This window comes from Halichoeres trimaculatus, unplaced genomic scaffold, assembly GCF_033239565.1.
Source record: "Halichoeres trimaculatus isolate MK-OKI-2021-1 unplaced genomic scaffold, fHalTri1.1 fHalTri1_scaffold_4, whole genome shotgun sequence".
Taxonomy (NCBI): domain Eukaryota; kingdom Metazoa; phylum Chordata; class Actinopteri; order Labriformes; family Labridae; genus Halichoeres; species Halichoeres trimaculatus.
The window spans coordinates 28,685,199-28,699,459 of NW_027437182.1; the positions used below are offsets into that span (position 1 = coordinate 28,685,199).

The following is a 14,261-nucleotide window of genomic DNA, read 5'->3' on the forward strand; positions in this document are numbered from 1 at the left end:
AGGTGTCAGGCCAATCATAAACTGTACGCTGATGATACAGCGCGTTTTTATCATAAATTTACCCCGGCTAGGACACTCAATGAAGGATATATTTGACTCTGAACAGATAGCAGAGTGACATTCGTGATCAAAAAAGCCCTATGAGACATGACAGGGAAGAATCAGCGAGGCCTGCTTTATCCAAAAGGGGGCGCCAAAACATCAACCTCATATTTATCACATAAGCTTTAAGCTAATGTCATCAGTTACGCCTGTTTATCCTTACCATTTGGTGAATTATCGATTTTGTTTTGGCTTTTGGTTTATTTCATTGCAAATGTTTTGTAATATACGAATATCACAAACTTGTTTAATTTTTTAAGCTAGCCTTTAAAATTACACCTATGCGTCCATTCACACTGGTATTCAAAATTTGTCGGTCTCTAACCTAGAGGAAGGATTTCTTTATTGACATGCTTCATTTAAATTTGAATCAAGGATCAATTTTGGGAAATAAAAAAAAATGACCCCAATGATAAATATTGCTTTAATCCAATTCATGAGGATTTTAGTTTAATTGCATTGAATATCAAGTGTCAGATCCTGCATCTCCACAGCTAGTTAGTGTGATGCCATTTTTTAAGCTTTGGGTTGTTTTACTCCAGACGGTAACACAATGAAAGGTTTGTAATAGAATCTCAGTATTGAGTAAACAAGGTTTGGCCCTGAAAACTGTCCTCATTTTGCTTCAAATTTAAAAATAAAATACAAGAAATACAAGATATCTGAACTCATTTCCTGTTTTTTAATTCAGCATCAGCTCAGATTATATTTGAAATCCACTATAAGACGCTGAAGGGTCAGTTACAAGCCAGTAAGTGTAGAAAACTGTGGACCATGTGTCTGTACCTCCTCCCACTGTACTATGTGAAGTCAAAACTCACCAGATGTGTCAGGCAGTAACATCTTAAACATCTGATTCCCTGAGTTTTGGCTTCACTTTCAGGGAGCTGCCGTAGCGTCAGTCTATTTACACTGTCCTTATACCAACAACATTTTGACTTCTTTGATAGATTTCCTGTAGAGGTGTGAGGACTGGGTATCATGGGTACAGTTACATGTCAGAGAGGGCGAGACCTGTATGAATCCGAGGAGGAAGTCCTGCAACATTTTCACCTGGCATCTGTTCTGAAGATCAGCAGTGTGATAGGTGTTGTGACAGCAGCGCAGAGAAAGTGGGCTGATTCACACAGATGATTCTTATTGGATCATTATTGAGGGTGGTGCAAAGAAACAAGACCCATCTGTTTACCGTCTTAATCCTCTGCTCTTAAAAGTTCTCCGTCTCAGACGGCTTACACCTCTGTCAGAGTACAAACTGAAACCACGCAGACACACGCTGAAGCTTTGAATCTAATCTGTGCAGAAGTTGTCCCAAATTTTGACTCCTCCTCGTGTGCTCTTGGAGTTCTGTATTTTGCAGCCCTGGGCATGTGAGAGAAAAGAGGAAAAAAGTGCAAACACTCAGACTGTGAAGATTTGTAGGGATGATTGCTGCTCCTGTGAGTTTATATGGTATATCTCAGTGTCTGGTGGAAGCAAGTGACCCATCATCCAGGAGATGGCACACTGGCAGGGGACTGTTCTTGGTATGCGTGGAAAATTCCATCAAGTTCGACTCTGCGGCTGCATTCCTGGCTCCTCTCCGCTGGCCTTGAGAAAGTCCTGAATCTACATGCTTTGATTTGACTAAATTGGAATTCTAGCCCACTAACACGCCTCTGCTCCGACTATAACCTTAACATGTAGCTTGCACAGGCAAGCCGGTGAACTCAAGGTTATTCACACACACACATACACACACACACACACACTGGCACACAGACAAAACTTACTCCAAAGTTTTCTTTTCTGTGATGTGTGTGTGTGTGTGATTTCTTTTTGAAATAACTGATAAAGCAGAATAAAACAGTCTTCAACAAAGCTTTTATGTGCCTGGGGAGCCTTGTTATTGACCGCTGGAGTTCCGTTGATGCTGTTTTACAACAAATGCATCACTTTTGAGCACCCATTAAAGCATTAAGGCTGAGGGAAACACTTTGAAACAACCTGAAGAGTGTGTTGCCAAAATGTTCATTTTTACGACCGTATTAGCGGCAGTTCAAGTGATCAAGGGACTCCTTTATTTAAGTGTGACCTCCTTATCTCTATTATTTTGTGCTCCTGCTAATCTCCCACTGTGTTCACCCTCTTCAAGTGGGATGAAACCCAACTTTCAACCTGAAGAGCGAGTGCAGAGGCACGTTGCTACAAACAGACATGATTTCGTGTCAGGAAACGACTCGTCTGTTAATTAAAAAAGAAAGAGGCAAGCTTCCAAGTAACGTGCGCTCATTATTACCTGCACAGAGGAATCTTTTGAAGTGCCATCAATGAATTTTTCACCACGTCTATTTATTACACACCGTGTTCTTTAACTGACGGTGTGAATTATGCATGCAATATGTTTTCAATGATCTGCTCAAATGGGAGATCAAGGAAAATATACAAATACATACAATGAGACGAGAGGAGCACATCTTTTCATGCAGACAGACACTGTGCTACAATTCAGACCTGGAGAAGGAATAGTGTTTGACAAATGGAGGACTTTGTTGTGGACAAAAGCAGGGAGAAAAAAGTGCTTCTGGGATGCACGGAGTTAAAAAAGTGAAACTTAACAATATAAAAAGAAATTCTTTTAAAGAAAGGAACTAAAAAGACCTCTGTAGCTAACAGCATTATCTGTTTGGTGTTACAGCTCGGTTGCATCATGCCTCTCAGAACAAAACTCCACACTCACATCTTTGCTGACAATGAACACTGAAGTTGGCAGAAATTTGCTGTGAAACGAGACAAAAGTGTGCAGTTTATGGAAAAAAAAAGTGAGGCAACCTCCGGGCCTCGGGCTTTTGTCAGTGGGCATTTCTATTCAATGACCTATCATGCACAGAGTGGAGGCAATGATACGGCTCAGAGATGTTTCACACTGTGTCAGAAGGAGTGTACAAGATTTTTTTTCTAATGTGCAGCTGTTACTGGCCTAGCGGACTTGAATCGGTGTCACAACCTGCTTTGGCCGTGATTGTTTCTGAGCAGCGTGCTGCCTGAACAAAGAGAGCCTGACGTCCTGACCCGTTGTTTAATTATACAGCCTGAATGGAGATCAAGGATTAACCGATACACTGTTCATAATGTGACAGTGTGCCCTGTGTGTGTCACTCCTATCAGCTCAGACCGGGGGGTATTGATCAGACACCCTGCTCTCTTCCTCTGTCCTCTCTAAGTGGGTCATTTATTTTTTGCTAGGAAATGGTTGAGTTAAAGTTTGCCAAGGATTTGCAGTAATTATCTCATCCTTCTATAGCAGGGCGCAGCATGGGGCCTCTGTAAATTACACATCTCTCTCCTAACTCCTGGATGGTTTATGGCCGTGCATTATGCATAACTGTGCTGGAGCGCCTGAAACATCCCCCAAGTGGATTGAAATAAAGTTGACGCTGCTCTTTGTTTGGAGCTCAAGATAGTCTTTATTTGGCAGTGCTGAATAGGAGATTGCTGTAAAAAGCGTGCGTCTTAATTATTTTGGAGACTCTTTTTTTTTTGTTCCCCAATGGTTTGAGAACACCTGGAGTGTTTTTAGTGGGATGCCGGATCCAGATGGGCGGATGCGCGGGCAATCCACAGGGACGTGTTGGTTACATTACAGTGGAGTGTGTCGTCATGTGAAGGGTTAAAGAAAAAGAGAAAGGAGATGTTTGTGATTCATTTGGCTGCTTATAACACTGTGTGCTGCAGACTGATGGCAAAGGTTACCGTCTGATAATAAATGTTCTGCTGTTAATTAAACCCAGTCTATGCATTCCTCTGCACGAGGGTGGAATAAAGTTGGCCTTTTATTTAATTTCTCTTAAAAATCTTCATTTCCATTTAAGGGGAGATTATTTTATTTTAAAAATAAAGATGTAAGCCTTACAATGTTTTATACTCTTCATCATTAAAATGAAAGTAAACCAAAAGATTTTTTCTCAAGGCTAAACATAAAGGAGTGGGTGAATATTGATAGCTTTTAATGAATAAATACAAATATGTTGCAGATGCAGGGCTGCATGTTTGAGCATGGTGTGAGCTTTGTGGTTACTGATGATTCACATTCAAAACGTTAAATAAAGCGGAGCTCTAACTTTAATCTTTGTTTGCATACTAATCTTGACAAATATTTAAACAATGAATCAGTGAAACCAGAGCCTTAAAATCTAATGGTTAATTTTGTGTTGTTTGTTATATTAAAACCACTTAAGATTCAAGATATGTCTTGATAAATTACACTCAAGTTTTTCTCTGTTCATAAATTACTGAATTAACTGTCCAAACTTATCTGTGTCATTTCTCATCAGCTCAGCAAATGCTCCTCCTGTGCCATGGAGTGAACGGGGTGAGAAAAGACGGGGAACCCGTGCTCTGGAATCACCACAAACAAAGTTTCCAAGGTGAGTCACTCACGTTTAACGCTTTCCCTCAGCTCATGAAAACCATACACACTTTCAGATGCTTCTGTCACACACACATCCCCCTGAATAACAAACCATTTAACTGGTGAAATTACACCACTTCTTTTCTCCATGCAGGGATGATATTTTTTAAAAAAGCCTACACAGTTCAACTCCAATTTGATGCAACTGATCTGCACTAAAGCCTGGCTGGTTTCATCTGAAAGAAACATGAAGTAAAACACAACACCAGTAAGCTGAAAAGTTAGGAGAGAAAAAAAGAGACTCCGTTTATTCTTGCCCAACTCTGAGAAATGATGCAACAGGGAGTACACATGCCTTAAATTAAATGGTAGGAGGGAAAAATCACAGCAATGCATTCAATTAATTTTCCAGGAATGTTTCACTTTGCATTTCAATGAGTACTGTTTTTGCACAAAGAGCACCTTACTTCACAAGGATGATTACACAGGCTATCATATTCATTTTTTAATTAAAAATAATCTCTTAATGAAAGAGAAGACGTTTCAAAAAATTGAGGTAAACAGGTTACGAAGGCTTGTAAGCAGAAAAATCACTACCATCTGTGTTTAAGGTTATATATCATAATGTTTATAATACAGTTTTACTTGTTAATTCACTATTTATAAGACCAGTGATTAATGATTAAAAATATGAACGTATGTAGGTTAAATTTATGCACGCTTTCATGCAACAAGTTTTCGACATGAACATTAGTTTTGGCTTAAATCATGCCAGCAGTAAACACAACCCCTTATTTACTCCACAGCCCAGCTGCACGGTCGCTCTGACAAGTCCACATCAAAACATAAAAAACACAGCAGCGCACTCAACTATCATATGCGGAGATGAAACTACAAAAATATCGACCACACGTGCGAGTTCGACCATGCACTGACACAAAATCAAACGATCGAGCCGCTCCATAATCACATCCACGCTCTGCCTATACACCTGTGAATAATGCATCTATCAAAGCTTTCCTTTTCAACAAACCCACAGCGTTGAATCGCAGCGGTCTCCGTCTATGAAGTCAGGGTACCTGCAGCAAATCTCTGCTAAAACATGAATAAGGAGGAGAAGGCGCGCGGGTCTCAACGACCTGTCCGCGTGAGGCTAATTAAGATGTCGCTCTGTGCTGTACATGCACGCTCTGTGTGTTAAATGCGTCGGAAGCCAACGTAGCATACATTGCTGAAATCATAGAATATAAATTAGTTCTGAGAATTTCGGGGGCTGGGTTTAAGAAACTTGTGACGTCGCGGGCTCGACATCCTATGACTGAGGACTCAACCAACAACGGGGGGGTTTGGACCACTGTTAAACAGTTTCTTTCTTAATTTTATGAAATATAACTCCTTTTTGCACTCTTTTTAAAGCTTATTACAAACATATATATCTAAATGAAGCAGTATGTGTTATAATTTTTGGAATAGCCGCTTTGTAGAGAAGTTGTTTTTACCACAAGGGGAAAAAACGTCTCTCCCCTGCCCCTGGAAAGTGGTACGGTCTCGGGCTCAAATTCCGAGAATTGTGCTCGTCTGATTCTTAGAACTGGGGTTCTTAGAAGTGGTGATGCAAGAAGTTTCTAGGAAAGCGCTACCAGGTGATTTTTTAAATTCCTTTTTTCCTCTAATTTGGCGCGAAGTTGTTATGTACTGTGTGTTGCTGGTGTTTTAGACAGAACTATTTGTCGTATTTGTGCTGTTTTGTATGTTTGTGAAGCCCGGGCTGTGTGTGACTGTCTGCTGGCAGTTTGAAGAGTGCAGAGTCGAAACTCTGAGTGGCTCGTGCACTGACAGGCAGCGCGCTCCGCTGCTGACAGCTCGTGCGGCTCGGCTCGGCACAGCGCTGGTCGCGGTGGAGCGGAGGGGTCTGACAGCAGCCTCCCCTCCGCTCCACTGTAGCCTCCCATGCCGCTCAGACACAGTCATGTTGCTAGAGAAGTCTAAGCGCTCCGGTTTGATACCCACGGCGTGGTGAATGAGAAAATTTGAGCGGCAGAAAAAGCTGTCATGCGCCCGGGTCTAGTTCGTGGTTCCCGGGTGAATATAGTTGACGGTGTTAAAGAGTGTCTGGGCTGTAAATGTGCGCTGATTTCACGCCTCTTTGTACGTGGAAGTGTCAAAGCTGTCAAATGAAGTTCGCTGGCAGCATGGCAGCCTCAGGTTCAGGGTATTTTTACTCCGCGGTCGCTCCGGTGGTAATTTGCTCCAATGGAGCGCAAAAGGCTGCGCCGAGCGAGCTCTCTGTTACCGTAACATTGTAGCGGAAACATTAGTGTTGATGGGTGTGTGTTTCCACGGTACAGACTGGATGACACGTCCCCGCAGAAGACGAGTCTCTTATGTTTCCACTGAGAAGCCGCGCTGCACTAGGAGCTAACTAAGTTTACAGCTTTACACAGATGCGCTCACAGTTGTTTTCCTGCTGTGTTGCTTCAATTCTGTCACAGACTGAAATGTTTTCATCTCAGAAGAATTCGCTCATGTCCCGTTAGACGTGAATAGGCCAGTTTATTTTGACAATAAATTATTATTGTAGGGCTGAAAAAACGCGTTTTGTTGTTCTAATTAACCCTGCGCGTTAAAAGCAGACTGACTGATGCTCTAGCTGTAGTTCTGAAAATTTCTAAAACTGGAGTAAATGTGTTAACACCTTTGTTTGTCATCGAGTAGTGTTCATAAATCGTTGTGTGTCTACATAGGCTGCATGCTGTTCTGCTTCTATTTTCGGACGTGTCCTGTTACACTCTTCAGTCTTGACATTGAGTGTAAGATTCTGTCATAGCTCCGCTGGATGCGTGTTATGAAAGTAAGTCAGTCCTGAGTAAATGACACAGAAGTTTAAATGCCCACAAAGTAGTTGACCTGAAATGCTCTGTGGCGTGTTGTGGAAAAACCGTGAATCCAGCACGCTGCACAACGAGCCGCTGTCAGAGGTTTTATTCTAGAAAAACTGCTCCTCTGTAAACCTGCCAGCTGCACCGGGTTGTTTTCAGGATGAAAACCGTGGCGAGGACGTCCTGGGGTTGAAACAACTTCCATTGTTCTGTTATTAATTTACGCTTTAAAGTTTTTCTCTCAGAAGCGAGCGGCTTGCGGAGGCTCTTTGTATTTTTTTTCTGCTTGTTCGGGGAGAAAAATGATTAAAAATGACACTGAGGCGAGCTGGAGTGAAAAAGTGACCAAACTTTTTCCGTTAGATTAACTGATATGATTTATAGAAACTGCCCAGCTATGAACAAACTACACAGGATCCTAACAGCGTTTATCATTCACATGTATGCACATTTTCACTTCAGCAGTTTGTTTTTTGATGAATTCTTATTTTAAAAAATGAAAAATATCTTTATAAATATTTCTAAAAAGATTGTTATTATGAAATTATATCTTAAATGCATTTGACGGACTCGTCTCTTTCAACGTGCTGTGTTTTTCTCCCATCGTCGTTAAGTTGTATTATCTTGTCAACCAGTGGTTTATAACGAGAAAAAGTGAGTGGGAGAGAAATAATCCAGAGGAAGAAATTAAAATGTCTAGACAGTGTTTATTTAATAAATGGCGCCTCCTTCTGGAAGAACAGCTGTATTTATTTTTCAGTCTGCCACATCAAGGGTCATAAATAATTTCAGTCCAGTTAAATTACCTTAAGATGACCCATCCTCCTCCTCCTCCTCCTCCGCAGAGACAGAGGTGAACCGTGGAATGAACTAAAAGTGTAAATAAAATCTGCTGGAGTTTTTTGTGAAATAATCTCAAGTTGTTGTTGTTTTTTGTTTTTTTTTTGGTTGCAGAACTTGACAAAATGGCTTGCGCAGCAGACAGCTGCATACAGTTCACACGCCATGCATGTGATGTCCTGCTCAACCTGAACCGACTGCGGAGCAGAGACATCCTCACAGATGTCACCATCCTGGTTAACAGGCAGCAGTTTCGTGCACATAAGACTGTTCTCATGGCTTGCAGGTGTGTGTTCAGTTTTATTCTCCGGCTGTACTTTCTGCTGTAGTTTGAAGCGGAAGGGGCTGATGTATCTTTCTCTTTTGTCTTTCGTGTGCAGTGGGCTGTTTTACACCATCTTTACCGACTCCCACAAGTGCAACCTTAATGCCATCAGTCTGGACCCAAAAGTAGACCCAGAGGGTTTCGCCATCCTGCTGGAGTTCATGTACACCTCCCGTCTCACACTAAAGGAGAGTCTGATCATGGCCATCATGAACACAGCCATTTACCTGCAGATGGACCACGTTGTGGACACCTGCCACAGATTCATCAAATCCAGGTTGGCACAAAAACTGCAAACCAGTAAAATTCATCAAGCTGAGCATCTGCTGTGTTTTTATCTGTCTAATCTTAGTACCACGAGGATCCATCATAAACCAGTAAATGCGTCTTTATTTACATCTGTTGTGATTTTAACCGTCTCATTCTGTTCCCAGTGATCCGTCTGCCAAACTGCCCAGAGACGAGTTTCTGGTCAGTCCGTTGGTTTTACCTCAGGACGTCCATGCTTACCGGCCTCATGATGTTGTTGACAGTTTGCACAGCCGCGTAGCTCCGTTCAGGGATGGGAGGCCCTACGGTTCCAACATGTTCAGCGGGGTCAGCACCCCCAGCAACTACCATCTCTACGGGCAATTTCCCATGCCAGGGTTCCCCTTCCCTCTCTGCAAGCTCACTGACGCCAAAAACGCTTTTGCTGACCTCTCAAAGAGCGCTCTGCACCACAAGCATTGTTCTCCACACGACAGCGCCAACCTCATCAGGGCAGAGTACAGCAGGGCGGTCGGTACCAGCACCTCCAGCATTATTCACTCCACCACCTACGCTTCCAGGGAGATAGGGAGAGACGAAGAGATGAGGAAGGAAAGCCACGAGGGGGTCAGCCAGTCCATCACTCTCGCTACAAGGAAGCGTGCGTTTCCTGTGTTGACCCTGGAGCATCAGAAAGACTTGGGCAAAGATCACGCTCCCCAGGCAGAGGAAGACCTGATCCATCAGCACTACCCTCTTGGAATCTCCTCCGCTGGACGCAAGAGTCTGATGAGCAGCCCGCAGAGCCCCCTCAAATCAGACTGCCAGCCCAATTCCCCAACAGAGTCCAGCAGCAGCAAGAACGCCGGACTCTCCCAAACAGGCGGAGTGCAAAACCCGCAAGGTACGCAAGACCCCAAATCTCGCAACTGGAAGAAGTACAAGTTCATTGTGTTAAATCAGAGCGCTAAGGAGGAGGAGGTGGGGCTGCGCGATCCGGGGCTGCGTTCACCTCAGAGACACAGCATGCAACCTTACCTCCACCCCAGTGACACGGAGAACCTCGACCCACAGAGCACCAACAAGAGCAGCGATCACAGCGAGGACCTACCTGTGCCCCAGGCCAGCCGTCTCAACAACATCATCAGCAGGTGAGGCTTTGCTCGAGTACATAGCTGCATGTTACACAGGAACACGATGTAATAAAGCCCGTCAGTCAATGTGTACCAAGTGCTGAGAGGATTTCAGGTCACAGAAGAAAGGGTGGAGGGTGTTTCCTCTGAGTTTGCTCTTCTTAAAAACACAACTTTACAGGAAAATGTGCAGGAGGGGATTTTTGTGCATCATTTGGGTCTTTTATGAATTTTAATTTTGGAGAATTTGTCTGAGCTGAGCTTTTTGACCTCATGTGAGCTGTGTTTTTTGTCTGCAGTGCACTCGACGGATCACTGAGGAGCAGCGACAGCCACCCTCCACACTACCTGAGCCGCTTGAACTGCTCGACCTGCGGCACCTCATCCCCACAACACTCCGAGGTCTGTCCCAACACGTCCAGGGCCAGGCTAGCAGAGGAAATGGCAGAGCTGCACTCCGAGTACTCCGACTCCAGCTGTGGTGAGTTCACGCTCGATGTTTAAAAACAGAAGCATCAAAAGTTGTGGGTTGTTTTTTTTTTGGAGTGGGAAATAAACTCTGACTGTGATTTCTCAGAAAACGGTACGTTCTTCTGCAACGAATGCGACTCCAAATTTGCTGAGGATGAAGCGCTGAAACAACACATGCTCCAAGTTCACAGCGACAAGCCATACAAGTGCGACCGCTGCCAGGCTGCTTTCCGCTACAAGGGCAACCTCGCCAGCCACAAGACCGTCCACACAGGTACGCACGAGTCACTCATTCACCACTTTCACCATCCACACTTCTCTCCTGCTGATTTCTTATTTTTTCTGTCATTTTCTCATTTTCAGGAGAGAAACCGTATCGCTGTAATATCTGTGGTGCTCAGTTCAACAGACCAGCTAACCTCAAGACTCACACTCGCATCCACTCAGGAGAGAAGCCATACAAATGTGAGACCTGCGGAGCTCGTTTTGTACAGGTAAAAACTGCCAGGCGCACAGCTCTGCATCGAGCATATTTAACATTTTCTTCCCCCCTTGTGTAAGAAGTTACAGCACTAATACTTAACTCCAATTATGGGTTATTTCAGTTATTTTCAGCTTTGCAAAAGTACCTATAATTATAGTGCAGAACATCCTTGAGGGTTTTTTGGCTTTCATTCAACACACACTGATTCATGTGTTGTCGGAAAAGTGTTAACTAAGGATTTGCAAACTCGTTTTATGATTTGAACAAAAGAAATGAAAGGAATGTTCTTTGACAACTGCGCACCTGGCCTACTTTACAGGTTGAATGTTGTGAACTTGGACTGTGTTTACATTGTGAATGGCGGATATCTCCCTCCTTAAAATTAAACAAACACAGCGATGCAGTGTGGGATTTTGGAAATATAAGATTAGATGTAATCTTTTGGAGTTTTTGAGCAGAAGTTTGGTATGTTCAGTGCGTCCAATCGTTTGATTTGAGTGTGCTTTTTTTGTTCTTCTGTCAGGTTGCTCATCTGCGCGCCCATGTGTTGATTCACACGGGTGAGAAGCCGTACCCGTGTGAGATCTGTGGAACACGCTTCCGCCACCTGCAGACGTTAAAGAGCCACCTGCGCATACACACGGGAGAAAAGCCCTATCATGTACGCTGAGATTTTCATCTTAAAGAATTATTAAAACTCAAGCATCATGGGAGTGAAATGCACAGTTATCACGGCTTCAAATAACGTTTCCCTTTTTTTCGCTTTTCAGTGTGAGAAATGCAACCTGCACTTCCGCCACAAGAGTCAGCTACGGCTGCACCTCCGACAGAAGCACGGCGCCATCACCAACACAAAGATCCAGTACCGCATGTCCACAGCGGAAATGCCAACTGACTTGACGAAAACATGCTGAGTGAAGAAGGGAACAGTTTCTTTTTTTGTTTTGTTTTGAGGAGGCAATCATGACCTTGGCATCTAAAGACCCCGACTTATACAATCATCCAAAATTGTAGTGCCACACTGTGTTCATTAGACAATTCAATTGGCTGTGTACGCCATTCTAAACGGGTTTCCACTACATGTGAACGTAGAGCCACATACGGCATCTTAGTCACTTTATTGTTTCTATCTAGATATGAATATAAATATATATATATCTATATATGTATGTTGGAAGTGTTTCTAAGCTTTGAAAGTACGTATATAAAGCTTTATTTTGTCGAGAGGGAAGGAATGTAAACAATCAGTTTTTTGAAAATACAGTATTTTATATCAGAGAACTTACTTTTCTGAAAGTATTGAACATTTTGATCGACGGGTGGTACATATATTTTAAGATATCGAGATTTGAGGCTGTATAGAGTTGTCTATACCTTTTTATGTAGATGTACGTACATGTTGCACCACGTCAAGTTGCCATTTTCATGTGAAGAGTGGGAAAAAAAAGACTTTGTAGTGGGATTAAGTGTAAAACATATCAGATGACTGCTGCTGTCTGATAAGGATATGCATGAGTTTCTCTCTGACCAGTTGTCAGCGCACATGAAGTGGGCAACTGCATAAATATTGTGACATATTGTGTAATTATATCTGTGGGATTCTCTCTGCTGGCAGAGCTAATCTAAGTGTTGAAATGCATTTCAAGGTACTGCTTTGTTATGACCAAGAAAATATTTTGCTTCAGACGTATTTGTATAGATGTGTTTTTGTTGATTTGTTTTCCATAAGTGAAGGTTTACAGTTTTTGGTCATTGTTTTAGCTCCTACAGTAAAGTTGTGTACGTGTTCAGGTTTTTTGTTTGTACATACACTGTGTATTCAATGTGCCTTTCTCTGCGCCGACTGAATACTTCTCCGTTCAGCTCGACTGTGTTAAGGTACAACTCAAGGACACCACTCGTCCTACATCCCTCTGTGTGTGTATGTGCGTGTGTGTGTATGTACGTGTGAGTGTGTGTATATATTTTTAAATGCTCGTACACCAATCTTAAAACATGCAAATTCATCATTGTAAATCTTCAGGACTTGTTTTTGGATTGGGCTTTTTTAACTGCATTAAAATTATTGTACAATGTTATAGATGTATGAATGTAAAATAAAGGTATTGGATTTCTATGTCTTAACCCCAGACTGAGTTTGTCGTATTAAAGGGAGAAACGACTGTTTTAGGTAACACTTTACTTTACAGGTCTGCAAATTTCATAGCACTTAGGTAATAATTATACAAAGTTTCTATAACAATCAGGTAAGGCCAATTTACAACCCCACTCTTGGTGAATATCACACCTGAAGCCTTCAGTTGTATCATGTAAAACATTATAGGCCTAATCATAAAGGTTTATCATTTTACATGTGATCTCAATTATGCATATCAACAAACTGGGTACTAAAGAACTTGGAATTATGAACAAATAGCTAACTATCAACTGCTTATTGGGAAATTGAATTATTCACTGAACATTTCAGAGGTAATTATCAGAGGAAACAATGAACCTAACTTCTGTTTTCAAGAACTAAGCAGCTATTTATCACCTGCTTCTCTGGAAACAGCAGAAAATTTGGGATACTTCTAAAAACATTTGTGGTGGGTTGGTATTTCAAATAAATCATTTGCTCATCGTCACCTTCTTACCTTCAGTTTGGAGTGAATTTCAAACAACTGGAAAAAAAACAGTAACCTACCAATTGTGACTTGGGACTATAAATTTGGACATTATTTTAAAGAAGATATGTGCTCATTTCAAAGAAATAAGAAAAAACTTTGCCTAATTATTACTTAAGTGTGATGAAATTAGCGGACCTCTAAAGTAAAGTGTTACCCTGTATTACAATATAAAATCTGATACGATCTGGAGTATGGGAAATTTATAACGCCGTAAATATTCTGTGATATATTTCTGATGAGCGAAGCCTGTTTGATTTGTTTTATATGTATGACACAAAACAATCAAAATGTGACAACAAGAAAAAATATATATACCGTATATAAAAAAAAACAACTTCACTTTTCTCAGCCTAATCAGCCTCCTGGTCATTTAAGCATAATTCAGACCTACCTGCTGAAAACAGAGATGTATATGTTTTATAATATATAAAGGAGGCTCTGTCCTGTTTCTTAATGCAGTAGCCTGAAAAGTAGTTTAGCTCCTTTTGGGTGTATTTCCTACAATGTAAAAGAACAAAAAACCACTATTTCCTGAGCTCGTGTTTGCCTTTGTGTCCTGGTTTAAAGAATAATTCTCTATCAGAGGATTTAGGTGCGCTTATTTTAAATTAACCACAGATTTTTACACATTTTCTTCTACTTTTACACTAATCTGCGTTTGCTGATAAGCGACAGTTTTCCTCTGAGCTCCAGTGAGAAGTTTCAAGCTGGTTATGAGACAG

The 14,261-nt window shown here is 41.9% G+C and overlaps 1 protein-coding gene across 1 annotated transcript; it reads left to right on the forward strand.

Moving 5' to 3' along the window:
- Window positions 1–6,097: 6,097 nt before the first annotated feature.
- On the forward strand, window positions 6,098–12,969 carry bcl6aa (BCL6A transcription repressor a). Its single transcript, XM_074667364.1, has 9 exons — window positions 6,098–6,135; window positions 8,326–8,497; window positions 8,592–8,813; window positions 8,971–9,936; window positions 10,218–10,399; window positions 10,496–10,663; window positions 10,753–10,883; window positions 11,397–11,534; window positions 11,644–12,969. Exons 1-9 carry the CDS (start codon window positions 6,105–6,107, stop codon window positions 11,785–11,787), a joined length of 2,154 nt encoding a protein of 717 aa, XP_074523465.1. The 5' UTR covers window positions 6,098–6,104; the 3' UTR covers window positions 11,788–12,969.
- The last annotated feature ends 1,292 nt before the right edge of the window (window positions 12,970–14,261 follow it).